At 47.4% G+C, this 27451-nt stretch overlaps 1 protein-coding gene across 6 annotated transcripts in view; it reads left to right on the top strand.

Annotated features, from left to right (window-relative positions):
* The first annotated feature begins 1962 nt into the window (after positions 1 to 1962).
* The window catches only part of CFAP92 (cilia and flagella associated protein 92 (putative)), a 94151-nt gene continuing 68662 nt past the window's right edge, over positions 1963 to 27451 (top strand). For 3 of the 6 annotated variants that reach the window (XM_073352217.2, XM_073352219.2, XM_073352213.2), the window contains exons 1-5: positions 2352 to 2719; positions 3480 to 3814; positions 7160 to 7359; positions 15206 to 15413; positions 24126 to 24257. In XM_073352217.2, coding sequence (XP_073208318.2) covers positions 3511 to 3814; positions 7160 to 7359; positions 15206 to 15413; positions 24126 to 24257 — 844 coding nt within the window. In that variant the 5' untranslated portion in view covers positions 2352 to 2719; positions 3480 to 3510. Of the gene's footprint in view, positions 2044 to 2351; positions 2720 to 3475; positions 3815 to 7159; positions 7360 to 15205; positions 15414 to 24125; positions 24258 to 27451 lie in introns of those variants that run through there. The other 3 variants (XM_073352215.2, XM_073352214.2, XM_073352218.2) reach the window with 3 other exon arrangements.

Raw genomic sequence — 27451 nt, 5'->3', positions numbered from 1 at the left:
TGATGCATGTTCATTTTCATTATCTGAGTCAGATGCCACAGCAGAAGGGTGATTTTCTTTTTTGGTGGTTTGGGTTCCGTAGTTTCTGCATCAGAATGTTGCTCTTTTAAGACTTCTGAAAGCATGCTCCACACCTCATCCCTCTCAGATTTTGGAAGGCACTTTAGATTCTTAAACCTTGGGTCGAATGCTGTAGCTATCTTTAAAAATCTCACAGTGGTACCTTCTTTGTGTTTTGCATGTTGGCTCACGGGGCAGACCCGACTGTTGTCCTCTACAAGGATACTACATAAAGGGAAAACTGTTCTGAATTTTGCTGTGGAATGGATGAAAATAACAATACCTCCACTAAAAAGGCCCCAAATCTGTCAGAGAAAAGGGCGTTGCACCTATGCAAAATCATTCTCTCCTTCCCTGCAAAACCTATGGGAACTCTGCACTGTTGGGAATCCTTAGGTTGTGGGGGCATGGCTAGCCAGACAAGGGGCACAATCAGAGTTTAGACCACAGCATCACCTGTCAAACTGGCCACAGCATCTCTGGTCTCACTTTATCATTCTGTAAAATGTGTAGAGTTATACTTGCCTATGCCACAAAGCTTAATCGATTAATTTTAGTGAAATTCTTTGAAATATCCTGATGAAGAGACACAGCAGAAATACCAATCGCCACATTGTAACAGCAGTTGCTTATTTTAAATGCATGGCTAACCTTACTCATCAATCACAACATGGATTCTAACATAAGAATTCAATAACAATCTTCAAACAGGACTATTTAATATAATCACAAGTTAAATCTCAAGCAAAATAAAAACCACCATAAAATGTTTCACGTTGTCCCCCTATGGTGTTAAAAATACCCTAATATATTTATTCAGGTCCTTAAGGCAAGTTGTAGTTAAATTTTAAATACATGAATACCCATTTAAAAATAATTATCCTACAGAATACTAGACCTGAAGAAGAGCTCTGTGTAGCTCAAAAGCTTGTCTTTCACCAACAGCAATTGATCCAATTAAAGATATTACCTCACCCCCCTCCTACAGGGGTTCTCAAACTGGGGGTCAGGATCCCTCAGGGGGTCATGAGGTTATTATATGGGGGGGGTCATGAGCTGACAGCCTCCACCCCAAACCCCGCTTTGCCTCCAGGATCTATAACGGCGTTAAATATATTAAAAAGCGTTTTAAATTTATAAGGCAGGGTCACACTCACAGGCTTACTATGTGAAAGAAGTCACCAGTACAAAAATTTGAAAATCCCTGCTCTACAGAATATTAACTAGACATCTAAACTTCCAGTGCCTTTGCCTGAATCAGCATCTCATTCCCTATTCTGAGCAGTGACTTATTTAAGTAGTGTTCCTTGTTTTTCTTTCAGGCTCTGCTGACCATTACTGAAGAACATCTATTTCTCATCAGCTAGCTCACAATCAATCCAATTTAGCAGCCCTACTCCCACCAGCTGTAATTTTTGTCATGCCTCATAAACTAAGCAAGGTTCAGCTAATTCTGTAGGTGGACAGGAGACTCTGGAGTAGACCAATAGGACTGTAGGAGTTGGGTGTTGATTTAATAACTAAGCCTTCTTCTCAGTCAGTATTGGAGCAGTGCTCCAGCCAGGACTCAGCTGGCCGTTGGAAAGGGGAGCCAGCAAGAGGACATAAAGTCCCTGCTAGACCCAGCAGTAATTCAGACACATGTACAGTTTCTACTGGTACTATTTAGGCAAATTACAGGGGCTGTGTTTAGTGCCTTGTCACTGCCACAGGCCCTAGGGCCTATGGAAAGGCCTATGCTTAGTGCCTTAAAAGAGACCTGGCACGGGTAACGTCCAGTTACAGTCTGTCTCTGTAATATACTGTGTTGCACAAGCCTGCTGGTGTGCCCTGTTGTTATTACTATTATTCGTTTCTTGTTTCCATTTCCGCCCGCAGTGTGCTAAGCGCTGCACAGGCGCAAAAGAAGGCCCCAGGCATGGTCCCTGCTTTGAAGTGCACGAGGCTGTACCCTGCTGAGGCCTCGCCCTGCCCTCCGCTGCGGTGGGTGATGGCCACGGCGATCCTGGTGCTACCCAGGCATTCCTCGTGCTGCACCCCGGTGATCCCTGCAGTGTACCCCGCCCGCCGCCCCGTGCCCTCGCCCCACGCCCCACGCCCTTGGGGTGCCCCGCCCCGCCCCCCTGTGCCCTCGCCCCACGCCCCACGCCCTTGGGGTGCCCCGCCCCCCTGTGCCCCCTCCCCACGCCGCAGTGACGCCCTGGGGTTCCCCGCGGGTGGGCCGGTCAGACCCGCCTCTGCCCCGAGCTCCCAGCCCGGCTTTCGCTCTGCCCGCGCAACTTCTACGGCCACCTCGCCCCGCCGCGGATCCGTGCGCGCTCGGGCGCCGAGCGGAACGGGGACTCTTTGGCGAGGCGGAGGGAGACGGGACACGCGAACGCTGGGTTCGGCCCCGGGGAACCCTCTGTTGCCAGCGGCAGGCTGGGGGAGCCGGGCCCCGGGGTAGGGGTGGCCGCGTTCGCCGCTCCGCTTCCAGGGGCAGGGGAAAGGTGCGTTCCCCGCAGCGCAGCTGGGAGCGCTGAGCCCCTTGGACGTTTGCAGGGGAGAAGCCCGAGGAAACTGGAGGACTCTCTCCTCCTCTGGCTGCTGTTGCGCGGGCTGGGGGCGGCTCTGGTACGCGGAGCCTCCCTCAGTCTGGATGCCACGTTTAAAAAGGCAGGTTAGAAGAGAGAGGCTGTGTTTGCTGGTGGGAGGGGTATCTGCGTGTGTGCGCAGCGCCGGGTCGACTGAGACCCAGGTTCCCCTAATAACTCGGGTGTGCTCTCTGCTGCTGCCTGCCGGTCTCCCGGGGAGCGCCGCAAGCCCGCCCCAGCTACCCACCACTGGGGGCAGGAATCGCAGCGTCTTCCTAATGGACTCGCTGTTTGAAAAAGGCACTTTCTCCCTGGTGCCGTGGGAGGGTGGTGGCTTTCCCTCTGTTACTGCTCTGGCCAGGGGTTACTGTGCTAGGTTCTGAGCACGTGCCTACGTGATTGCAGGATCAGGGCCTTGGTGATTTATATGTGGGTGGGGGAAGTTATATTAAGCTCTCTTCCCCTGCTCCTACTCATGGTTTCCCATGAAAAAAATCTCTCTTCCCTTTAAAAAAATCGGTAGCTTGCTAGCTACTAGCTGAACACATTTTTCCTTTGTGTTTTTTCTGTGCTTTGCTTTATTATTTGCCAAGTATGTTGACTTGCTGTTTGCCTTGGTCTGCTGCTTGGAGACCTTTGTGTGGCTTCTCCCTGCCTCCAGGAATTAATCCCTGGATATTTTATGTGTGGGTTTAAAAGCATTCTTGAGAGAGAAGTAACAGGTTTTTCTGCCTCCCCTAAACTTTTCTTCCCTGCCACTGCATGGGCACTGGCAGAGGTGACTGCTCGCTCCCAGTATACAGCAGCAATGGAATAAGGGCTTGTCCTTTTCTACTCTTCAGCCAGAGAACCAAGGTGCTGGTGACTGGGCCATAGGATGGTGTTGCAAAAGCAAGAGGAGGACGTCTCTGGAGAGCTGACAGAACCTCTTGCCCAGGATTCAAAGACAAAGATAGTGGAGGAAGAGGAAGAAGCACTGGTGGAAGTGGAGTTGGAGGACCTTGGCTCTGAGAGCAGCTTTGAAACTGAAACCCCAAATGGACTTGGGGACGGTGGCCACCCCACCCCCGAGGACGAAGACAGCGGGGCCTTGTTCTTTGATAAGAGCCTGCAGCAACTTGACACCTCACACACAGTAACATGTACATTCTCAATTTCGTTAGCTGTGCCAATGGCTGCAGGTAGGTACCAGACATGACCCCTCCTGTTCTTTTAACCCCTGTGGCTCATCTCGAGACCCAGATGGGATTGGGGGGCAAACTGCAGAAAGGATGTTGGCTCATTTATATTCCTTCTAGCTATAGTTGTGTGTGGGTCTCCTCACCCTTGTAATACTACTGTGCAGTCCTGTTGACTTGCTAATTTTATAGTATTATATAGAAGATGCTCAAGGGAATGGTGATGGGGAGGGACCCTGCCTTGCCTTTTTCCATTAGATTCAGTTTCAGGCTTAAGTCATAGTGACTGAAAACCTTTACCATTTGATAGCTCTTCAGTAGCCAGTGTTATTCAAGTTGATGGTCTTAGTCAGTCATTGCAAAAGCAGTCATTGTAATTGATTCCTGTGTTTATAATCTCACTGGTGTGGCCAAGAGGTTAATGGGTATGGAGGTTAAACTCCTTTCCTTTAGCTCTAAACGTGGTTTCCTTAGATCAAGGTTAAGGCTCACTTGATGTGTCAGTATAGAGTAGCTTGGGCAGCTGCTGCTATGCTGTACCTCATCTATACGTTTATTTTCCAGTGAAGCCCCTTTTCAAGCATTCCCAGTCCTGCAAGAATTTATGCTAATCTTTATTCATTGTGAGCTGGCCCATTGACCTCCATTGTAATTTAAGGGAAAGGTGGGTTAGGTACTGTATCTAACTTAGGTATAAATATTTAATGCACCTGCTACCATAGTATCTATGTGCAGATGTTCCCAATCAGTATGTTTTTATTATAGTTTTAAAATTCCCTATTGCCTGGAAAATTCTCATTTTTGTCCTTTGTTTATTTGACAGATCTTGGTCTCCCTTCAGGTGTATATAATGAACATTATTACTTTCAGGATCTTTTCTTGCCTATTCTCCAGCATTACTGATACTTATACAACTGTGGGAATGACCATATTTAGTTAGGATACAGATTACTTTTTGTCTAATAGTGATACTGTTTCTTTTTTCATGCATCATGTATAATCCAGATGAATTTATGATTAATTAAAATAATTCTGTAGGATTGTTAGCTGCCAAACAGTTCAGTGTTTACAACTAATACATACATCAGCACTAAAAATCAGGAAAATATATTTCCAATGGACTCTAACAGTTCCCTGTATGCATCTTTCACTGTGAAGGCTAAAGGTTTATGCAAGCAATCATTTGGATTATAGTATGACTATATGTGGGTCAAAACCAGTATCTGTAAGGGAGATTCTGTCATAACTTCATCTACTAACAGGTCAAGATCATGTATAGCCATTAATTTTGTACGATTTTAAAGTGGAACTAAGAATTGGTCCTGGGTTTTACTCAAGAGGTTCTGAACATCATTGAACCTTTTGGCAAACCTGGACTTAGTTTGTAGTTTGTAATGAAAACTGAAACTAAGCAAAAAACTCAAGTGATAAATTTGATATTATATGCAACTTAGTGGAGATGAAGACTAGGTTATGGGCCTGATTCTGAAGCCACATGTGGAACTCTTATTGACAGCATTGGGCAATTCTGTACAGAGAGAGGCTGTAGGATTAGCCCAGACTTGGGGGACAGGGGGGAGGGAAAAAAACATTTTCCCTCTCAAACGTCTGTTAGTTATAAACCATGGACTTAAGTGCTGGATCTGCATTATACATTTTTCTATTGTAGAGAAACCCCAGATGGCTGAATAGAAATGCTAAAGTGAATCTGGACAGCTAATATTGGTTGATATGATATGACTCTATGAACCATGTATTCCTCAGCTGATGTGAATCAGTGCAGCTTTGTTGAGGTCAGTGGAGCTATGCTGATTTACACCATCTGAAGACCTGATCCTGTATTCCCAAAACAATATTTGGGATGGGGGGAGAGAGAGAAACCTGTATTTTAAACTGTGAGGGCAGATCTATAGAAAAAGTGCAAAGGATCAGAAACATCATGTTTAAGGAATATTGAAAAGAACATAAAATAAGGAGACATCAGAACTAGGAATATCAAATGATTAAAAAAATAAGATTCATCACACTGTTAAACAATAATAGAATACCATTGATTTAAATATTTTGAGATGTTTTCTACATTCTGCACTGCTTTGAATTGTTAGGGAGCAGAACCCGTCATCCGCATGGAAGCATGTTCTCTGGAATGATAGCCAAAGCATGAAGGGGCATATGAATGTCTAGGGTATTTGACACATAAATACCTAGCAATGCTGGCTGCAAAAGTGCCATTTGAATGCCTGTTCTCACTTTCAGGTGACATTGTGAATAAGAAGTGGGCAGCATTATCTCCTGTAAATGTAAACAAACTTGTTTGTTTTAATGATTGGTTGAACAAGAAGTAGGACTGAGCGGACTTGTAGGCTCTAAAGTTTTACATTGTTTTGGTTTTGAGTGCAGTTATGTAACAAAAAAACCCCTTTTGTAAGTTGCACTTTCACGATAAAGAGATTGCACTACAGTTAACTTGTGTGAGGTGAACTGAAGAATACTTTTTTGTTTATCTTTTTTACAGTGCAAACATTTGTAATAAAAAATAATATAAATTGAGCACTGTACATTTTGTATTCTGGGTTGTAATTGAAATCAATTTACTTGAAAATGTAGAACCCCCCCCCAAATATTTATTATTTCAATTGGTATTCTGTTGTTGTTTAACAGTGTGATTAAAACTGTGATGAATCGTGATTAATTTTTGTAACTGAGTTAATTTCTTTTGAGTTAATCGCTTGAGTTAACTACAATTAATTGGAAGCCCTAAACAGAACATAGCTCAGCAATGTCCCGTGGAAGGCTACTAACAAACATTTGTTCATTGTATCTTTGGTTTTACTATTATTTGTGATATTGCGTTCATTGGAAATTTGGGATATTTGTCCCGTGGATTGAGCAGGACTAAGCTTAAATCTAGTAAAACTCTTTCACCAGTAACTATCTATTTGACACTCACATCTTTTTATCTGGTTTCTTTTCTTTATTTAAATAGACTTGAAGTTTTAACTGACAGGTTTTCTGTTTCCTTTATTATTTGTGAGCTGTATTATCAAAAATATAATCAATTACTAATCTGGGAATAGTGTTATTAGATGCAAATCTAGCTCCTTGGCCTGTGGGCAACTTTGCAACAGAACTGGTGTGGTTCTGATGTAGAATGGGGTATCTGGATGTAGCAGGAGTGTACATAGGCAACACAACATTGTGTGGTAAGGAGTTCTGCTTCTTCCATACAAGTTGTCTGTGTAGCATAGGATCATAGTTGGTGGGGAGTTTTAGGGCTGTAGGCTCTGTTGCAGTGCTGAGCTTGACAAGATCTGAAACTCTCTAAATCTATATAAATATTTTTCCTAGGTCCAAAACATAGGCCATCCAATTTAACTGACAAGCAGAGAAAAAAGTCTAATGCTGGGAAAGATGCAGTAGCTATTCCAAAAATGCGGCGTTACTACCACATTGAGTACTTCCTTCTACCAGGTGATGTTGAGCCTAGGAAACTTGATTTGGTGTTGTTTGGTGTGGTGGCCAAGCTGTTTGTGGAATGTGAATCCAAGGTAAATAGTATGATGTTTATCATTTTGGGAATAACTAGTTTTTATTTACTATGATCTCTATTTGGCATAAGAGATATTTCTGAAATATTTATGCAAAAGTGGCTGTCATACCGGTTTAAAACTGAACAGTCCTGTACTTCATGTAGTGGAATCAGGAGAATGCTTCCACATGTGATGTAGGTGAGTCATGCTCATACTTTTATTAGCACTACTTGGGCTTTGTCTACACACACAAGTTATTTAACTCGACCAGTATGGACTTAATTGTATTGAAGTAAAGGTGCTTATACGGGTATAGTTTATTCCCATACAAGACAGATGAATAAGCTACGCTGATTTAAGGCATCTTTATAGCGGTATAAATGCTTCTGCACTAGGGGTTGTACTGGAATAACTATTTACGTAAAGAGATCACACCTGTAACTGAAGTAGTTATGCCACTACAAAATCTGTGTGTAGACAAGGTTTGAGATTTGCGCTTTAAATTCTTTACAACATATTGAAAGTATATTCCTTAATAAGACTTCAGTTTGAAAAAAACATATGCAAAGTAAATCATCTAATCAGTTTTTCTTACAAAATAGTAGATTGTTTTGTAGAAGCTAAATTATATTCCTAGTAACTTCCTAAGAAATTTCCTAATAATATCACATTTTATAGGTTCAGTCTATACTAATGTAGAAACACTTTATATTATAGAATTGTTTGAATCAAAGCTCCAAAATGAGTACAGTAACTCCTCACTTAAAGTCGTCCTGGTTAACGTTTTTACGTTGCTGATCAACTACGGAACACACTCGTTTAAAGTTGTGCAATGCTCCCTTATAAGTCGTTTGGCAGCCACCTGCTTTGTTCACTGCTTGCAGGAAGAGCAGCCCGTTGGAGCTAGCTGGTGGGGGCTTGGAACTAGGGTGGACCAGCAGCCCCCCTATCAGCTCCCCTCTCCCCTAAGTTCCCTGTGCGGCAGCCGCCCAGCAGGCTATCAATTGCTGGCATGTGCTGCTCCTGCCCTCTGCCTTGGAGCTGTTCTCCAAAGCCTCCTGCTTGCTGGGGCCGGGGGGCGGGCGGGAGGGAGTAGTGTAATGTCAGGGTGTCCCCCTCCCCCCTTCTCCTGCACCCTACTTACCCCATCTTGATAGAGCAAGGGGGGGACACAAGACAGGGCTTCCTGGCAGTCGCTGCTGCGGTCTCTGCTTGCTGATTAACTTAACAAGGTAGTGTACTAATGAGTGGTGTCAGCGTACCTAGAGGAGAAATGCGCATCTCTCTCTCGCACACATGGTGTGTGTCTCTGTCTCTGTCTGCCATGCTGTCTCCCCTCCCTCCATTGGTGCTGCCTTGTAGAGTGTGAGGCTACATTAACGAGTTAACCCTTGAGGGCTCAGCCAATTGCTAGTTCATCATTTAGCAGTAAGGCATTCCCTGGGAAATATCCCACCCTCTGACTCCACCACCTCAACCAAACTTCACAATCAGCATCCCTGTGTAGAGTATTAAATTGTTTGTTTAAAACTTATATATGCACACACACACAGAGTATAAGTCTTTTGTCTGGGAAAAAAATTTCCCTGGAACCTAACCTTACATTAATTCTTATGGGGAAATTGGATTCACTTAACATCATTTCGCTTAAAGTCACATTTTTCAGGAACATAACTACAACGTTAAGTGAGGAGTTACTGTATAGAGAGATGCACAATGCAGGTTGTTGAGTGTCCTCAACTACCAATAACTTCTGTAAGAGTTGAGGAATATGGGAGAAATAAATATTTTGAATATAACCTTTGAAAGTGTAGTTAATCACTTATTTCTTCTTCTAATCTCTCAACATGATTGGTTTAATTTGTAGATTTTTTCAAAGTAAAATAGGAAATGTAGCCATAGTTGGCTGAAAATTTTAACTTCAGAGCTTTGTGTTCAAAAAGGTTCTTTTTTTTTTTTAAACATTGAATTAAGGGGAAAACTTACTTATGATAATGTGAATAAGACATGTATTGTAGCATAAAGGGACCTCAGCCCCCTGATTATCATCCCCTTTATTTGTAAAGTGGGTTGTTATCTAAACTAAAAAGAAAAAAGAAAGAAAGAACTTCTGTGTGCTTTTATATTTTCAGTTAGAGACAGATAACAAAAAACCCTGAAAGGTATCTACTGAAATGTTTTTGTTGTTTCCGCTAGGGCATAAACTTGATTTTGCCCTGTTATTATTATTGGCTTTTTTTCCAAAAGGCCAAAAAACTTAGTGCTGTAATATATACATTCCATGCTTAGAATTCTCTTAAAGCTATAGCACAGAAGAGGTGCTGTAAGACGGAAGACTTAATTTAGTTCCTTTCTTTTTGCCAAGGGGCAAAACTTTCAAAAGTGTTTAAGTTACTTAGGCTCCCAAGGCCCGGATCCTCAAAGGCATTTAGGGCCTAACTACCTTTAATGTGCACTGTTTCTAGTTGTGACATTTTCACCAACTCCTTCAGAACACTTGTTCCTGGAGTGATACTTTTTGAGTATTGACAGTCCAGTGTTAGCTAACTCACTAGTACACAGCTGTTGCTGTATTACTCCAATAATTCTGTAGTGAAAATTACAGCTATGCTTCAGGAAGTGCAGAAAGTGGGGGCAAGAACACTGAGCAACTTCAGTCTTTGGCACAGTTCGCTGAGCTTCCTTTTGCTTCAAGAGCACAACTTAATAAGGGCCATCTTGGAAAATTAAATTGAAATTGCTTCCAGGTGAAGGGCATAGTTGAATAATGTGGATGAAAGTCTGTTTCCTGCCCAGAAACCACTGCCCTTTAATTTGACAATGAATCATGCCCTGCCCACCTATCAGTGATCAACACTGAACACGGCCTGAAACTTTAATGTATTAATGTTGATGTCAGAGCTGTCCTTACCCATACGCAAAGTACACAGCTGTATAGGGCTGCCCTGCGCATCTGCGTGCGGATCCAGCCCCTGCCTCTGCTCTGCTCCAGCCCCGCCTCTTCCTGCCTCTGCTCTGCCCCAGCCCTGTCCCTTCCCACCCCTGAGGACTACAGCAGGGCCAAGCTTGCACTCACCGATGGCGGAAAGCAGTGACCCGGCCCCAGCCACGCCACCGCTGAGTGCAGGGGGCAGTTCCCCCCTGCCCCGAGCCAGCCCCCCCGTTCCCCCCATGGTGGGGCTGAGTAGGGCTCCAGAATACTGAGGGACAGGCCTGGTTGATGTTATCCTCCTCACTTTGATAGCTAGTCTTTTCATACTGCCTTTGGTACCCACAGACACAACTTGAGCAGTCTGTCCGTACATTGCATGGATTCTCAAGTGTGTACTGTCAAAATGGTGGTATATAAATTTCTGCATTCCTTAAAGAGTGCAACTGAGTGAATTTATGGTTGCTGATTTTTTCAAAATCGTTGTTGATATGATGTCTGGCAATACATAATAAAAACAGGTACATTACATATGCAGTTAAAATGCTCAATTTATATGAATGATAGAAAGGTATATTAGCTTGAGAGAGTGCAGTTAAGGTACTTTCACTTTGTCATTTCACTTTTCCATTTCTTTTCCTTCCTATTTTTGCCATCCGCTCCCTTTTTCTGTTAGCCGTCGACCGCACAGGTTCAAGCAGAGTGCTACAGGCAGAAACAGTCGACAACACTAATTTCCTCAGTGAGTGGATATAAAACTGTAGGAGAGTTTTAGAGATGGAGAATTATAGACCCTGGATGCCTTTTTTAATGTATTATTTGTTTAATGTGTGACCTGATGCCTCACTCATTGCGTTCCATATAAATCGTGCACTAAATGAGGCAGGAGTGTTCATAATCTCAGCCTCCCTCACCATTCAGCCTACCTGCTGATTGAAATAGTAGGTCTGACATAAATGTGAGAAAGGAGGTGCGGCAATACCTGTTATTGGACCAACCTCTGTTTGCAGAAGGGGTACACTTTCCAGAGCCCATCCTCAGCACCTGAAACAAGTGATGTTAGGACCCAAGGAAGAGCTCTGTGAAGCTCGAAGTCTTCTCTCTTCCACCAACAGAAGTTGGTCCAATAAAAGATGTTACCTCACCTGCCTTGTGTCTTGTATGCTAGGACTGGCATGGGTACAGTAACACTGCAAACAGACCATGAGTTTTGTATCTGTAGTGGTTCCAGGATATAAGGGAAACAAGATAGGGGACGTAATGTCCTTCACTGGACCAATAAAAGATATTACCTCACCTATTTTGTCTTTCCTTACGAGATTAACTTTTCAATTAAAAATCCCACACTTTTTCTAAATGTCCATCTGTGCGCTGCCAATGATTTGTAGGTTTTATCTCTGAACAGAAATCATTCAGCACGTACAAACATTTTTAAATGTTGAAAAATTACAAAAAATCTTATGTGATTTTCACTGAATCACGCAAAGGCACATCGATGGGTAGAAGTGAGCGGTCTCAGAGTGGTAGCTGTATCAGCCAAAAAAAAAAAAAAAAAAAAGATACAGTGGTGTCTGTATCAGCAAAAACAAGGAGGAATACTTGTGGCACCTTAGAGACTTAGGCTTTTTAGTAGAAATGAGGATACTAGAGAATGTGAGCTGTGAATGACTGAGAAAAGTAACAGACAAAGTGGATGAGGTAATACCTTTTATTGGATCAACTTCTGTTGGTAGAGGGAACCAAGCTTTCCAGCTTCACAGAGCTCTTCCTCAGGTCTGGAGAAGCAGTGTCACAGCTAAATACAAAGTGGAACAGATTATTAAGTTTAAGAGATTCACACATGCTGTAGGAGACCATTTAATATGAAGTGTGGGGGGGTGGAGGGTGAGAAAACCTGGATTTGTGCTGGAAATGGCCCACCTGATGATCACTTTAGATAAGCTATTACCAGCAGGACAGTGGGGTGGGAGGAGGTATTGGTTCATATTCTCTGTGTATATATAAAGTCTGCTGCAGTTTCCACGATATGCATCCGATGAAGTGAGCTGTAGCTCACGAAAGCTTATGCTCTAATAAATTGGTTAGTCTCTAAGGTGCCACAAGTACTCCTTTTCTTTTTGCGAATACAGACTAACACGGCTGTTACTCTGAAACCTGTAATATGAAGTGGGCACTTAACACCTCTGCAGTTCTAGGGTAAAGGAGGGGTAGTAGGCTGCAGTGTATGTTACAAATTGTTGTAATGAGCCATCAAACCAGTGTGTCTGTTAAATCCATGATTTTTAGCCCCCTGCAGAGTTATGAATTTAAGTTCCCAGGCTCCTCTTTTGAAGTTGTTGTGCAGGTTGCCTTTGAGGAAGAGGACTGAGAGGCCAGATATGGAGTGATCACTTTGTGAAATGTGGTCATCCTCAGGTGATAATGTGTTTTTGTCTCTTTATCATTGTTCTGTGAGTTCATTTGAGAGCAAAGTGATTGTCTGGTTTCACCTACATAGCTGTTATTGGGGCATTTGATGCACTAGATGAGGTACGCTCTTTGTTAGGCATATGTTGGACCCATAGATCTTGAAAGGTGCATTGTGGAGGATAGTGATCATCTGAGCAGTGGAGATATGCCTGTAGGGTTTGCATCTGTTGTTCTGTAAGGGTCTGGTGCCTCTTTGAATTGGTTTATCTTGGTCTGTGGGGTGCTAGCCTCTGATTAATGAGCTTGGGGAGTTGTTTGAAGGCCAGAAGAGGGGTTTCCTGAGGAAGAGCTCTGTGAAGCTCAAAAGCTTGTCCCCACCAACAGTGGTTGGTCCAATTAAAGATATTGCCCACCCACCTTGACGTTCTCATATCCTGGGATCAGGATGGCTACAACAAGACTGCAAACAACAATCAGAAAAAGGAAGATCAGATCCTTGCTTGTTTTAGGAAACCTGGGAGGAAGTGTGTTTCAAGCAGTGTTTTGAAATGGGATGGGGAAAATTAGAGAGATGGAGGGAGCTGTGCAGCAAAAAAAATCAGCCAGTGAAAAAGTGAAGATTATGTTATGACATTCTCTCTATACAAAAAGAACAGGAGTACTTATGGCACCTTAGAGACTAATTTATTTGAGCATAAGCTTTTGTGGGCTACAGCCCACTGCATTGGATGCATGCAGTGGAAAATACAGTAGGACAATTTTATATACACAGAACATGAAACAATGGGCGTTACCATACACCCTATAACGAGAGTGATCAGTTAAGGTGAGCTATTACCAGCAGGAGAGGGGGGGAAAAAAACCATCTCATTTGTGTCCATTTATTCTTTGGCCAAAGTGAACAGTCTCTACGTAAAAGAATAAATGGACACAAATGAGATGGTTTTTTCCCCCCCTCTCCTGCTGGTAAGAGCTCACCTTAACTGATCACTCTCATTATAGGGTGTATGGTAACGCCCATTGTTTCATGTTCTGTGTATATAAAATTGTCCTACTGTATTTTCCACTGCATGCATCCAATGCAGTGGGCTGTAGCCCACAAAAGCTTATGCTCAAATAAATTCCTTAGTCTAAGGTGCCACAAGTACTCCTGTTTTTGCGGATACAGACTAACACGGCTGCTACTCTGAAATCTCTCTGTACAATAGGTGATGATATGATGGATAGAAATAGTATCTGATATTTTATGTTAGGCCATTTAAGGTCCTCTATAAATAAAGGAAGGATTGGGGGTGGTGGAGGAAAGAGAGTGCTCAGGTATGATGTCCTAGAGGCCATGGCTAACTCACAGAAATGAAATTTGTTGTTCCAAGATCCAGCCCTTATTTACCAAAATAGCCCTAGTGATTTCATTGGTTTGACAAATTAGCTCCCACTGAAATTTCATATATAAAATGTCTACTTTCAAATATTCATCTGAAAGGTTTTGAGGCTTTTTTTGGAAATAGATTTGGGACCAAATCCTGCCCACTCACCTTACTTATGTGGGTAGGCTTATTAAGTTTTCCCATGAGTAAGGGTTGCAGGCTTTACATTTTCACTTGGATTATGTAATATCGTATTCATACAATGGATGCAAAAAGGCCAACTTATATCTTGTCATCTTTTCCTCTGTATTCCCAGCCCTTCTGATTGGCTGTCTGATTTCTTGCCCATTTCTTTAAGATTCAGGTTTTCTTTTCACCTCCTGGCCAAACAACACAATGTTTTAAAGTCAATTGCATGTTGATAAAAGATGTCAGAGTTACATCCCTGGAAATCAGACACATGAGATAATATATTGTAGAATATAGGGTGGATTTTAGCACTTGGGCTTTCATTTCGTCTATAGTAAGTCAACATTTAAAAATGTGTATATACAAACTTGTAGTATTTCATTCAGTCTTCAATATATGTTCTTCCTCTTATTGGCCGTTTAACTTCTGTTTTGATCCCACATCTTTGCAAAATCTGAATTTGGTTTGATATAGCCATTTTGATTTAGCTCTGCAAAATGTGCTGCTGTGACAGTCAGCTGGCACACTCATAATTACATACAAGATCTCTTTAAAAGGTTCTGCTAACCCCCAGCATGATCTAATTTTAATTTACACTTTAAGAGCAATTTCATTAGTTTTTAGCACATACCTTTATTAATGTAGTTTGTTACCCCTCTCCCAGCTGATGGCCAATTGCTCTGAGTGGGAAAAATTATATGGGTGCTATGTTGTGCTTTACTCCATACTATCTATCTAGTGGCTGTATAATCCATGCCCCCTTGAATTAATTAAATGTTTTACTGCTCCCTGTGCACATGTCTGGCGTTTTGTAATTCTAAGGCTCTTTAAAAATTCAATTAAAATATGGTCATTAATGGATCCTTTCCCCTCAATATCCGCAGTTAAATGGCAACAGAATGTCCATTGTGTGAATCTTTCTTCAGTACTTCTCACATTCATTAATGTTTTTCAACTCTGTTCTTCCTAGGTTGTGAAACCGTGGTTTGAAAATGACCAAATATGGGTGTCCTGGAACCACAGTATTGATATTCATGTTACTAATGAGTTTCTAATAAAACTGAGAGATCACAAAGTAACTCTGACGATATGGGATACCAAGGACAAAGTTTCTGCAAAAGCTAGGTTTAGTAAATCCAGGGTTCCTGATTCACCAGTAGAGGATTCAGATGCTATTGGTAAGTATTAATATAAATAGCTACACTCCTTATAAAATGTATTGCAAGAGAGGAGGTTTAGCACAAACAAGAAAACAAAAGGGTATTATTTTTAGTTTTAATACAGGATTACAGTAATTCATCATAGCATTAACATATCACTTCAGTTTTTCATAACCAACTTGCATGTGCCCACTGTTTAATAAGTTATTAGATGGTTATTTCAGATTCATATAATGTGAACCCCTTAAGAATTATTGCTATTTGTTCATATTTTAACAAGTCTTCAGGTTTGTCCCCAGCAACCTTAGAGGCCGATCTCTGAAATCTTGCCTGGTTAGACCTGCCATTTCAGATGTATAATCAGAGTTTTTCCCTATTTTTAAAAAAAATTGTGATTGGGCCCTGTAGCAATGCAAGACTCACCCCTCCGGCACCTCCTGCTGGTCATCCAGGGAATTAGTGTTCCAGCCTCCGGAGCACCCTCTGCAGGCCAGTGGCCCACTTGCCACTGGGCCCCAAGTCCCTCTCGGACCCCGGTGTCCCCCTGTCTTGGGTGCTGCCCCCTGGCAGTACCCCTGCCATCTCTGGGTTTCCCCTCTCTGGGGAACCCCCAACCCTCTATCCCCACCTCGCCTGAGTCTATGGCTACTGCCAGTCTCCCTCTAGCCCCTACACACTGGGGCAGACTGCAGTGCAAGCTACTCATCATTGGCAAGGGGGGGTTTGAACCTGCTGTCTTTGCCTAACCCCGGGCTGAACTCCTGCAACGCCAGTACCTATTAGGCCTTTGGCTAGACCTGCAGCCTGGGGTTTTTCCAGGCGGGAGCTCTGCAGCTCCTTTGCCCTATTCCCCAGCACTGTTCTATTCCAGTACCTTCATTCGTTCCTAGGCAGCCAGGTCCTTCTCTCTCTACTGCCCGAGAGAGACTGACCCAACTCCTGCCTAGCAGCCCCTTTATAGGGCCAGCTGTGGCCCGATTGGAGTGTGGCCCCCAGCTGAGACTGATTCCTCCAATCAGCCCAGCTTTTCCCCTGCCACAGCCCTCTCCCAGGGCTGTTTTAAGCCCTTTAAGGCAGGAGCGTGTCTGGGGCCTCCGCACTACCCCCCAGCCCAGTTTTTTCCTCCCTTCCTACCGTAGCTTCCCGGAAGATTTTTCCCTGTTTGTTTTTCTGTCCCACCCTGGCCCTGTCCTCGGTTCCTGGGTTTGTTAGTGTTCCTGCACCGCCCCAAACCTTACAAGTTTGTCACTTCGCCTGCCCTGTCCTTCCCCAGGAGTTTGGTTCCCTTGCTCTCTACTTGCCCTGCCCTCCGTTGTTTGCTGTTCCCCCTGACTCCTGCTGACCCCTGCCCTGCCCAACCTGCCGTTTGGTGCGCCCACGTCCCCTTCCGGAGCGCTTGTGCCCCCCTCCTTTTAAGTTGTTTACCCTGATCACTGCACCCCCTGATGCCATTGTAGTCCTTCCCCATCCGAGTGCAGCCAGAGGAGCCGGTGCCACGCCCGCGATTGTCCCCCTCTTCTTTGTTGTCCCCATGTCCTCCTGCTGCTGGCACCCTCCTCCCCTGCCTGCAGCCTAGTGGGGAGGAGTGGTTGCTTCTTCCCTTCCCCCGGTGCCCACCTACAGTTCCCCCGCCCCCCCACATTGGTACCCTCCTTCCTGCATACAGTTTAGCAGGACGGAGTGGTTGGCCCTGTCCCATTTCCCCTATTCCCATTGTCCTGTCTGCTGGACCCTCCTCCCCTGCGTGTGGTCTAGCGGGGAGGAGCAGTTGTCCATTGTCCTATCCTCAATTTAGGGCCTCCTCCTGCCTTTTCCCACTATGGAGGAGGACCCTGCCCCTGCCCCTGCCCCTACTGGTCCTATGGTTTCCCCCTTGTCACCGCCCTTGGTTGCCCCAGCGGCTACCTTCTCGGCCACCACTAGCCCAGACTCCGCCGCTGCCATGGCTGCCCCTTCCACCAGCAAAAAGGGCCAGGGGAATAAAAAGGGCAAAGGCCCCGCCCGGAAAACAAAACCTCCCTGCTAAGCTCCTCCCTGCTGCGGCCCCGACATCTGCCGCAGCTCCTTCCTCCCCAGCTGTTCCCTCCACCAGCTCTGGGGGCCCTCATCCCGAGCCCCCAGAGCATACACCCAGGTGGTGGCGGCTGCCCCCCCAGCATGCCGCCGCGCCATCTGTTTCGACTGCCGCCTCCGGTACCATTCCTGGCGGCCGGGGCACCTCTTCCTCGCTAACCAGGAGGCCTGGTGTCCGCTGCCTCCTGGTGTCCACCTCACCCCACGTTCGTAGAAGTGCGGCGCCCGTAAATCGCGGGTTCGATCCCTCCCCTCCGACGGAGAGGGAGAGGAGGCCCCCCGAAAGATGCTGCGGGGGGCTGACGCTGTTTCATCTTCCGCCACGCCCCCAGATGGAGCCCAGCAGGAGACGCCGGCCCTGGTAGCCATGGCAGCAGACGGAGATGCCACCACCCCCCTTGTTGAGTCCCCTCCCGAGGAGGCCTCTGTAGGAGTTCCCCTGGCCCCTTTGCCATCTGTGCCCCCCACCGCTGTCGATACCGGGACTATTACTGACCCGGTTATGGGCAGGGAGGACTCTGGGGCCGCAGGGACTGAATTTACTTCCATATTTGAGGAGATCAAGGCTCTGGGTCTGACCCGGTCACCCAGGGGGAGGACGACCCCCTGCTAGCGGGCCTCGATCTGGGCTGCAGTTCAGTTCCACCATCCCCTCCTCCTTCTCCCTGCCCCTCACTCCCAGCTGTAGCCCCCGCTCTGCTCCTGGGGGCGCCCCTGGCTCTCCCCATTTGCCCGGCCGCGGATGGCACCTCACCTGAGGCCGCCCAGCCCCCAGAGGTGATGGCTGATGCTGAGCGGTTGGGCCCCAGGCCTGTGGGCGTACCCTCTACTACCCGGACGGAGTGGTTGGCTTCCCCTCCGGCGGGGCCCCACGGAAGTTTCCGTAGTGTCTGACGCCATGCCTGCGGGTGACGTGTTTCTCATAGCTCCTGTGCCCAGTGTCGGTGAAGGTGCCCCCCTCAAACCCCTGTCCCTTTGGCCCCTAATCCCGGCCGAGAGGAGCCACACCCCAATATCCCGGCTGTCGGGGACCGTGGACCTACCAGTGTCCCCGCTCCTGTTCCTACCCCCTGCTCCCGGCCCCTCTCCTGCCCCGGTTCCAATATTAGCCCTTGTCCCTGCTCCCGCCCCTTCGTCTGTCCTAGTCCCTGGCCTAGTCCCCGCTCCCGTCCCGGATCCTATTTCCGTTCCCAATGAGTCGCTTGCCCCCTTCCCCGCCACCTCCCATGCTATTGCCCCCCCCCCCCGAGGTTGTCTCGTTTCCTTTGTCTACGGACAATTCTCAGGGGGCAGTTTTCGTGTCCCCTCTTCCCAACATCATGGGCCTGCAGTATTCCCTCTGCTGCCCCCTCCTGTGCCAGGGATGGGGACAGGCTGCCCGGCGCAATTGCGCCGGGGTTCCGCTTCATGCTTGCCCGTCTCTGCAGGCCACGAAGATCTTTTAGGAGCCTCGTTGGAGGATGGCAGCGGGTTGGCTTCTGCGTCCCCCTCTGCGCTGAGGAAAGAGCTGTGCCCATTCCTGCTGGACATCTGTGGCTCAAAGGGCAAGGTGCAGCTCGCCCTCCAGCGCTGGGGGGACTTCCACCGTGTCCTCCGGGCCATGAAGGGCCTTTTGGGGGAGGGGAGAGGGACCGGGAGGCAGGGCCTCGCAGCCTACCAGCGGGCCCGTAAGTTCCACGACTCCCTGATGACTTTTGGGGTCGAACATGCGGGACCCGCTGGAGGTTGTTGATCACCCTGCCCGTGAGGATTCGCCCCAGCCCTCCCTATGAAGGACACCATCTTTGCTACGCTGAACACCAGGGGCAGTAGCGTGGGTCTCTGCAGGAGCAAGGTGCTCTCCTTCCTTCGGGATGGGGGGTACTCTGTGATCTTCTTGCAGGAGACCCACACGGCTCCAGCTGTCGAGGCTAGCTGGCGGGTGGAGTGGGGGGATGAGGTTTACTTTAGCCACTTCAGCGCCCGTTTGGCTGGGGTGGCCACCCTGTTCTCCCCGAGCTACGGCCCGAGGTGCTGGGGGTAGCCAAGGTCGTGCCAGGTCACCTGTTGCACATCCGAGCCTGCGTGGAGGGGCTGATATTAAACCTAGTCAACGTTTACGCCCCGAACTCTGGTCCGGAACGAGTGCATTTCTGTCGGCAGGCGTCGGCCTTCCTCGGCACTCTGGATCCTCACGAGTGCATGGTCCTGGGCGGGGACTTCAACACCACCCTCGAGGACCGGGACCGCTCAGGAATCAAGACATCCCAAGCAGCCGCGGGCGTCCTCAGGGAGATCGTGGACCATCACTCCCTGGTGGATGTATGGCGTGACCACCACCCAGACAACGATGTTACCTTTACTTATGTCCGGGTGGAGGTGTTTCGCGTTTCCATCTGGCACGAGCCCATGCCTCTGGTGTCTGGCTGGCCCCGTTCTCGGATCACCACTTGGTGACTGTGACAGTGTCTCTCAGTTCGGAGAGGCGGGGCTGGTCTGTTGGCATTTCAATAACAGCTTGCTGGAGGATTTGGGCTTCGTGGCATCCTTCTGGGAGTTCTGGCTGGCCTGGCGGGGGCAGCGGCGTGCCTTTCCCTCGGCGAGGTGGTGGTGGGATGTGGGGAAGGTGCGCCCACGGCTCTTCTGCCGCGACTACACCCAGGGCGCCACCTGTCGGAGGGACATGGTGATAGGGCAGTTGGAGTGGGAGTCTTAGAGCTAGAGAGGCATCTCGCCTCTGGCCCCTAGGATCCACCCCTCTGCGCAGCGTACCGGGAGGTGCGGGAGGAGCTTCGGGCACTGGAGGACCATCGAGCCCGGGGCGCTTTTGTTCAATCCCGCATCCACCTTCAGGAGATGGATCGCGGCTCCCGCTTCTACGCCCTGGAGAAAAGGAGGGGGGCCAAAAAGCACGTCACCCGCCTCCTGGCGGAGGACGGGACCCCCCTCACGGATCCGGAGGAGATGCGTGGAAGGGCCAGGGCCTTCTATGCTAGCCTTTTCTCCCTGGATCCGACTGATGCCAGTGCCCGCAGGGTGCTCTGGACCGAACTCCCGACGGCCAGCGCAGGCAACCGAGACCGGCTGGAGCTGCCTCTCTCTCTGGCTGAGCTCTCGGAAGCCCTCCGTTGCAATCCCACTAATAAATCTCCAGGCATGGACGGGCTGACCGTGGAGTTCTACTGTGTGTTCTGGGACGTCCTTGGCCCGGACCTTGTCATCGTCTGGGCCGAGTCCTTGCAAAGTGGGTCCTTTCTCTCTCGTACAGATGAGCTGTGCTCGCCTTATTGCCAAAGAAGGGGGACCTCCGCGACCTACAGAATTGGCGTCCCGTCTCGCTCCTCAGCACGGACTACAAGGTCGTAGTGAAGGCCATCTCGCTGTGGCTGGGGTCCGTGCTGGTGGACGTGTTCCATCCCGACCAGACGTACACTGTCCCAGGCCGGACCATCTTTGACAACTTGTATTTGGTCTGGGACCACTTGGAGCTGGGGCGTAGGGATGGTCTGTCGTTCGCCCTCCTGTCCCTGGACCAGGAGAAGGCGTTCGACAGGGTGGACCACGGGTATCTCCTGGGCATCCTGCGGGTGTTTAGCTTTGGGCCCCAGTTTGTGGGCTTTTTCCAGGTGCTGTACACTGACAGAGTGTCTGGTCAGGCTCAACTGGACCCTGACTGAGTCGGTCAGCTTTGGGCGGCGAGTACGGCAGGGGTTCCCCCTCTCGGGCCAGCTGTATGCTCTGGCGATCGAGCCCTTTCTCCGTCTCCTCTGCTGGAGGTTGGCGCTTTGGGACCCGGAGCTGCGGCTCATCCTGTCGGTGTACGCCGACGACGTGCTCCAGGACCCCGACTACCTGGTGCGGGTGGAGGCCTGCCAGGCCGTTTACTCGGTGGTCTCCTCCGACTGGGTCAACTGGGTTAACAGCTCTGGCCTGGTGGTTGGGTATGGGTGGCAGGCAAGCTCCCTCCCACCCGCGCTTCAAGCCATCTGGTGGAGCGCGGGTCGCTGCTCTATCTTGGCGTTTATCCGCCACGCATCCTTCTCCGCCGGAGAACTGGCAGGATTTGGAGGCCAGGGTTGGTGAGCGACTGTGGAGATGGACAGGACGTTCCTGTGTCTCTCCCTGCAAGGGAGGGTGCTGGTGCTGAACCATGCTCTGGCACCGGCTCAACACCCTGAGCCTGGCCTTGAGGATCCTGGCCAGGCTCCAGAGGATGGCTCTGCAGTTCTTTTGGCCGGGGCTGCACTGGGTCTCTGCAGGGGTTTTGAGTCTTCCCCTGGAGGAGGGAGGACAGGGCCTGGTTTGCTTGCACAGCCAGGTCCATGTTTTCCGTCTCCAGGCCCCGCAGAGGCTCCTTTATGGTGCAGGTAGTCCGGCGTGGAGCACGTTGGTGCACGCCTTCCTCCGAGGGCTCCGATATGACCGGCAGCTCTTTTTTCTCCATCCGAGAGGCCTTCCGCGAGACCTCTCCGAGCTGCTGGTCTTCTATGAGGACCTCCTCTGTACCTGGAAGCTCTTTTCAGTGACCAGGTCACTTGTGGCCACCGAGGGAGCAGACCTCCTCGTGGAGCCCCTGCTACACAACCTTGATCTCCGTGTGCAGGTGGCGGAGTCTCCCTCGGTGTGTTGGAGGTTGGTCCTGGCAGAAACCACCAGAGTCGGAGACCTCCTGGACTACGACAGGGGAAATTGGGTGGAACCGCGCACGCTCGGATGACGCATGGGGCTTTCCACCTTTCTGATCCCTAGGTGCGTACTCCAGGAGGTGAAGGCCGCCTTGTCACCTGATTCTCTCGCTTTCCTGCAGCGAGCCCTGCGAGAGGGCGTTCCCCGCCTACCCCTAGCCCTCCAGACATTTTTCTTGGGCCTCAGTTCCGCGAGCCCCCCCCGGCCTCCCCGCTCCCACACTCCGAGCAGGCTGCATACCCTGCAGCCGGTCCGGTTTCGAACCATGCCCAGAAACCATCTGTACACGCTCATGCTCCATACATTGCATTTCCTCACCCTCGAGTCTCACCATTTGGTGTCAGAGTGGGACTATCTTCCACCTAAAGAGGGTGAAGAGCCCCAGTGGGTCAGCCTTTACTCCATCTTGGTCCCATGTCCCACCGGGGACATTGGTTGGCGGCTCCTTCATGGAGCCGTGAGCACAGGCGTGTACCTGGCACGGTTCACCCCTATACCTGAGGCCTGCCTCTTTTGTGGCGTGAGGGAGAACCTGGCGCATGCCTACCTCGAATGCGCCAGGTTGCAACCCCTATTCCGGCTCCTCCATAATCTCTTGTTGAGTTTCTGGCTGCACTTTTCCCCACACTTGTTCCTCTTCGCACACCCTATCCGTGGCCCCATGAAGTCGCGAGACCTCCTCGTCAACCTCCTCCTGGCTCTGGCCAAAGTCTCCATCTATAATACCAGGAGGAGGATGTTGGATGAGGGGATGCTCTGCGACTTTGGGGCCTATTTCCATTCCTCCCTAGTTTCACGCATCCGGGTAGAGTTCCACTGGGCAGCGTCCGCTGGCTCCCTTGACAGCTTTGAGGAGCAGTGGGCGCTGTCTGAGGTTCTCTGCTTGGTGTCCCCATCTGGTATCCTTGTTTTGAACCTCTGACCTTCACTCCAATCCCTGTTTTTCATTAGTTGTCCCCCGTAATCAGTTGGTCCCATGGTCCCTCCCGCTAGGTTGGGAGAGGGGCCTTTAGCAGTGGGCGGGCTTGCACCTTCCCACTTCGCAGGTTTTCCAATACAACCCTGCTACAGGCCCCTTTTGTGTAGTGAGGGAGTACTTCTGTTTTAAAGTTGCATGCATTTCCTTTTCTCATTTTTACTCTAATAATAAAATAGCTGTGTTTGCTCAGGAACGCTCTTCCAGTTCCATGTATTTCAGTGGAATCAAAAATTATGTCCCTATCTCACAAGATATTTTATGTATAAATTTCAATTACTGGCAAGTAGACTGCTCTGTGGATTTTTTTAAAGTGAGTTGTCACTACCAAATAAAATATTTGAAGAAATACTAAGAGTTTTGTCAGAATAAAAGATCTCTTAGTAAGAGTCTTTAATGAAGCTTTAGATTCCTATCTGTCAAAGCAATCCAAGCATGTAATTCTCATCTACCAGGAAATAGCAATTGCTGGGATTGGAAACTCATGTGTTTCACTCTCAGTGTTTCCTGCTGATTCTTCTGGAGGGCATGAGAGTTTGGAGCCAGTCATTTATGCAGCAAGGTGAGGGCAAAAAGGGTGAGAGGCCAGAGGTTCCACCTCCCAAACTCTCATTCCATAAAGAATCTATGCCCAAAGGTCAATTTCTCTCATCTGTTCCTATGGCTTCTTGTGTCTCCTGCAGGAGTAATCTGCCATGAGCTCCTATGAACCTCAGCTGCCCCCTCAGAGTGTATTATGTAGCACAAAGAGTGAAAACCACTTATGCTAGCTACGTCTGCAGGTTTTGGAAGGAACCTTCTGGCCCTGCTTGACCTTTACCTCCAAATGCACAGAACTGTGTGCTCATAAAGTGGGTTCCCTTGGATCACAGGGGAGGGGAAAGCATGATGTGGAGGAGACACTTACCCTGCTGTGACCCAAAAGGGAGGCCTAAATAGTAGATAAAATACAACAAAAATAAGGCAAAATGAAGATGTCTGAATGGAAATTTCTTGTTACCTTTTTCCCCCTCCAGGTGGGGTAAAATATACGGTGTTATTGCAAAGAAAACTCTTTGAGGACAATCAGCCAGAACTCAGCTGTGTTAAAATTAAAGGTGTGAAAGTACCCAGTGCACCAGAGAAACCTGCAATGGGTCTTGCAGCAGGTAGAGTTTTATGAACACAGGCTGGGTGGGGATCCTGGGATAAGGATCCCAGGGAGGGAAACGGGGGCTGGGAGCTGGAAGACAGGGACTGGAAAAACTGGCATTCATCTACAGAGCCCTGAGCGAGAGAGGCTGAAACGGGCTAGGCAACGATACTACGGCTGACATGAGTAGTTGAGGGCGTGAGTGTGGGGATTGAGAGGAGTAAACGGGTGAAGGAGCGGCATGACTGACACAGAGGCTGACCAGGATGTAGGTAGAAGGGGTCAGGAAAGGGGAAAAGGGTCAGGAGGGATGTATACCCACTAGAGCACTTTCGCCTCCAAAACCTGGAGTGGAACACAAGATTCCTGAGTTTCACCATTCATCTACTGTCAGCAAATATCTGTGACGCTCACTGGCAAAGTGTTTCTGATTCCCCTCACATGGCTACTTTTGCTACCAGTTACCCTATTAGCTGAAGTGACAAAGGACTGTTATGTGAACCTAAAGATTCCAACCCTGCGGATGGCCTATGTAGGGCTCAGTAGGATGCCACATAGGAGGATCTGTCTATAGTTTGCTTTATTATAAACCTAGGAAATTACACACAAAAAACTGTTAAAAGAACATTGTTAAGGTTGCAGAGTCAAGCACTCGGAAGTTAGAAAATGCCAGAACTGCCTGTGCTTGACTATGCACTTTTTTGTGTTCTTTTAACATAGTTTTTTGTGTGTGTAACAAATAGTACTGTTTAGAGCGGAACCACCTGTGAACCTCCATAACTCTGTTCTGATCTTAAATGTCTCTTAGGGAAGTACTTTCCTTTTTTTTATTAATGAAACATTGTAGTATTAGAATTTTGTTTGCTCCTCTTAGACTATGGTACTGGGCTTGCATTTTTTCAGATGGAGGTGTAAAACTGAGACCCTGACTATTAAAGATCCAGTGGAAAATTTTACAATTTCAGCGGTGGGTGTTAGCATCAACTGTAATGTACTGGCTCTCTCTATGTATGTACTTGTATGTTGGCAATAGTGCCATCAAGTGGCTGATTCACATAGAGGATAATGGACCTGCTACTATGACCAGCAAGGGAGATAATTCAAGTGGTAGAAGTCTGTGTTTTTGGAATGGAAGGACAATAATTCTGGCTTCTTATCTGCATAGGTGTATAAATTATCTAGTTGTTGCCTGCAGCAGGTAGATGTTGTTACAGTGTCTTGGCCAGTTTCCATGTGAACAATTGCATTTTTCTTATTTAAATGGATTCCCTTCCAGTTTCAGCTAAATAGAGTTCTGCATTTCCTGCCCTAAACTGTTGTATAATGTTGCTGTAAACAGCTATAACGTGTGTTATTATTTATAAGTAACCAACAACACAGAACAACCTTATGTCACCAAGAAACATGTATGCCTATTGCTAGGACTTAGGGTTTTGTTTGGCACAGATAGATCCTATAGTAAGTTACAGTACAGCCTAGACTTCCTGTTAGGGAGTCCTTTACTAAGAGTAGTCACCTCCTGCAGGATGATGATTTAGCTTGGCTGAGGGTGGTACATTATAGCATGACCGTAGGCATGTATCAGTGTTACACTCAGATGTATTTCTCCCCTCTTAGGGCTAAATCCTGCCTTGTACTATACTAGGGAGAAAAGAGTGCGTGACCTTTAAAAGCCCTTCTGCTCAAGAGCACTTGGGATTGCATCCAGCTATGGTGTCAGTCCACACACTGAGTCTCCAAGTGGGCTTTATTCAGCTCTGCAAAGTGCCTGTTGCTGGGCATATAGGTCATTCTTACTTAGTAGAGCAGTAAACAGCACATTGCAGCCTACCTGTATCCTGTAGCTGCAGAATGGCTCTTGTGCCAGATATGCAAGCAGTACCTACCTCTCCACTCCCCTTCCTTGCTCAATTCCTCCAGGCAGTGGTAGCAGGGTTTTGCACATAGTTGGTAGAATATCCTCACATATTTAATTAGAAATTTGCTCTAATCGCCAGCATCAAGGATGCTGAATTTCACTGCTAAAATTGCACAATACTTTAATAAATTTCAACTTTTTGAATTTCCTGCTCTATTTTATCTTTTAATTAAATCTTTATTGAATTCTAAGCTCAGGAGACATATTGTACCATACTGATAGTACATAGAGAGCATATAGGGCCAGATCCTCAGCTGGCTATAGTGGAGTTAATGGAGCTATGCTGATTTACACCACCTGGGGATCTGGCCGATAATATTGAGCGTGTGCTCATCTTGTATAAATATTAGCTGTAATATCAAAGACAAAATCTGACTAAAATATAGTACCATCTGGCATAAATAAGCAAAAAGGAATATATTATCCCTTAGTATACACAAACTTCCACACACAAATCCTGACAGCAAAGTCAATACCTACCTAAACACAGGTTTCAGAGTAGCAGCCGTGTTAGTCTGTGTCCTCAAAAAGAACAGTAGTACTTGTGGCACCTTAGAGACTAACAAATTTATTAGAAAAGGAGGACTTGTGGCACCTTAGAGACTAACCAATTTATTTGAGCATGAGCTTTCGTGAGCTACAGCTCACTTCATCAGATGTTTACCGTGGAAACTGCAGCAGACTTTATATACACACAGAAATCATGAAACAATACCTCCTCCCACCCCACTGTCCTGCTGGTAATAGCTTATCTAAAGTGATCAACAGGTGGGCCATTTCCAGCACAAATCCAGGTTTTCTCACCCTCCACCCCCCCACACAAATTCACTCTCCTGCTGGTGCTAGCCCATCCAAAGTGACAACTCTTTACATAATCAAGTCGGGCTATTTCCTGCATAGATCAAGGTTTTCTCACATCCCCCCCACCCCCATACACACACAAACTCACTCTCCTGCTGGTAATAGCTCATCTAAACTGACCATTCTCCAGGTTTAAATCCAAGTTAAACCAGAACATCTGGGGGGGGGGGGTAGGAAAAAACAAGAGGAAACAGGCTACCTTGCATAATGACTTAGCCACTCCCAGTCTCTATTTAAGCCTAAATTAATAGTATCCAATTTGCAAATGAATTCCAATTCAGCAGTTTCTCGCTGGAGTCTGGATTTGAAGTTTTTTTGTTTTAAGATAGCGACCTTCATGTCTGTGATTGCGTGACCAGAGAGATTGAAGTGTTCTCCGACTGGTTTATGAATGTTATAATTCTTGACATCTGATTTGTGTCCATTTATTC

This window comes from Lepidochelys kempii, chromosome 7 (assembly GCF_965140285.1).
Source record: "Lepidochelys kempii isolate rLepKem1 chromosome 7, rLepKem1.hap1, whole genome shotgun sequence".
Lineage (NCBI taxonomy): Eukaryota > Metazoa > Chordata > Testudines > Cheloniidae > Lepidochelys > Lepidochelys kempii.
This window is presented reverse-complemented; position numbering and strand designations above follow the sequence as displayed.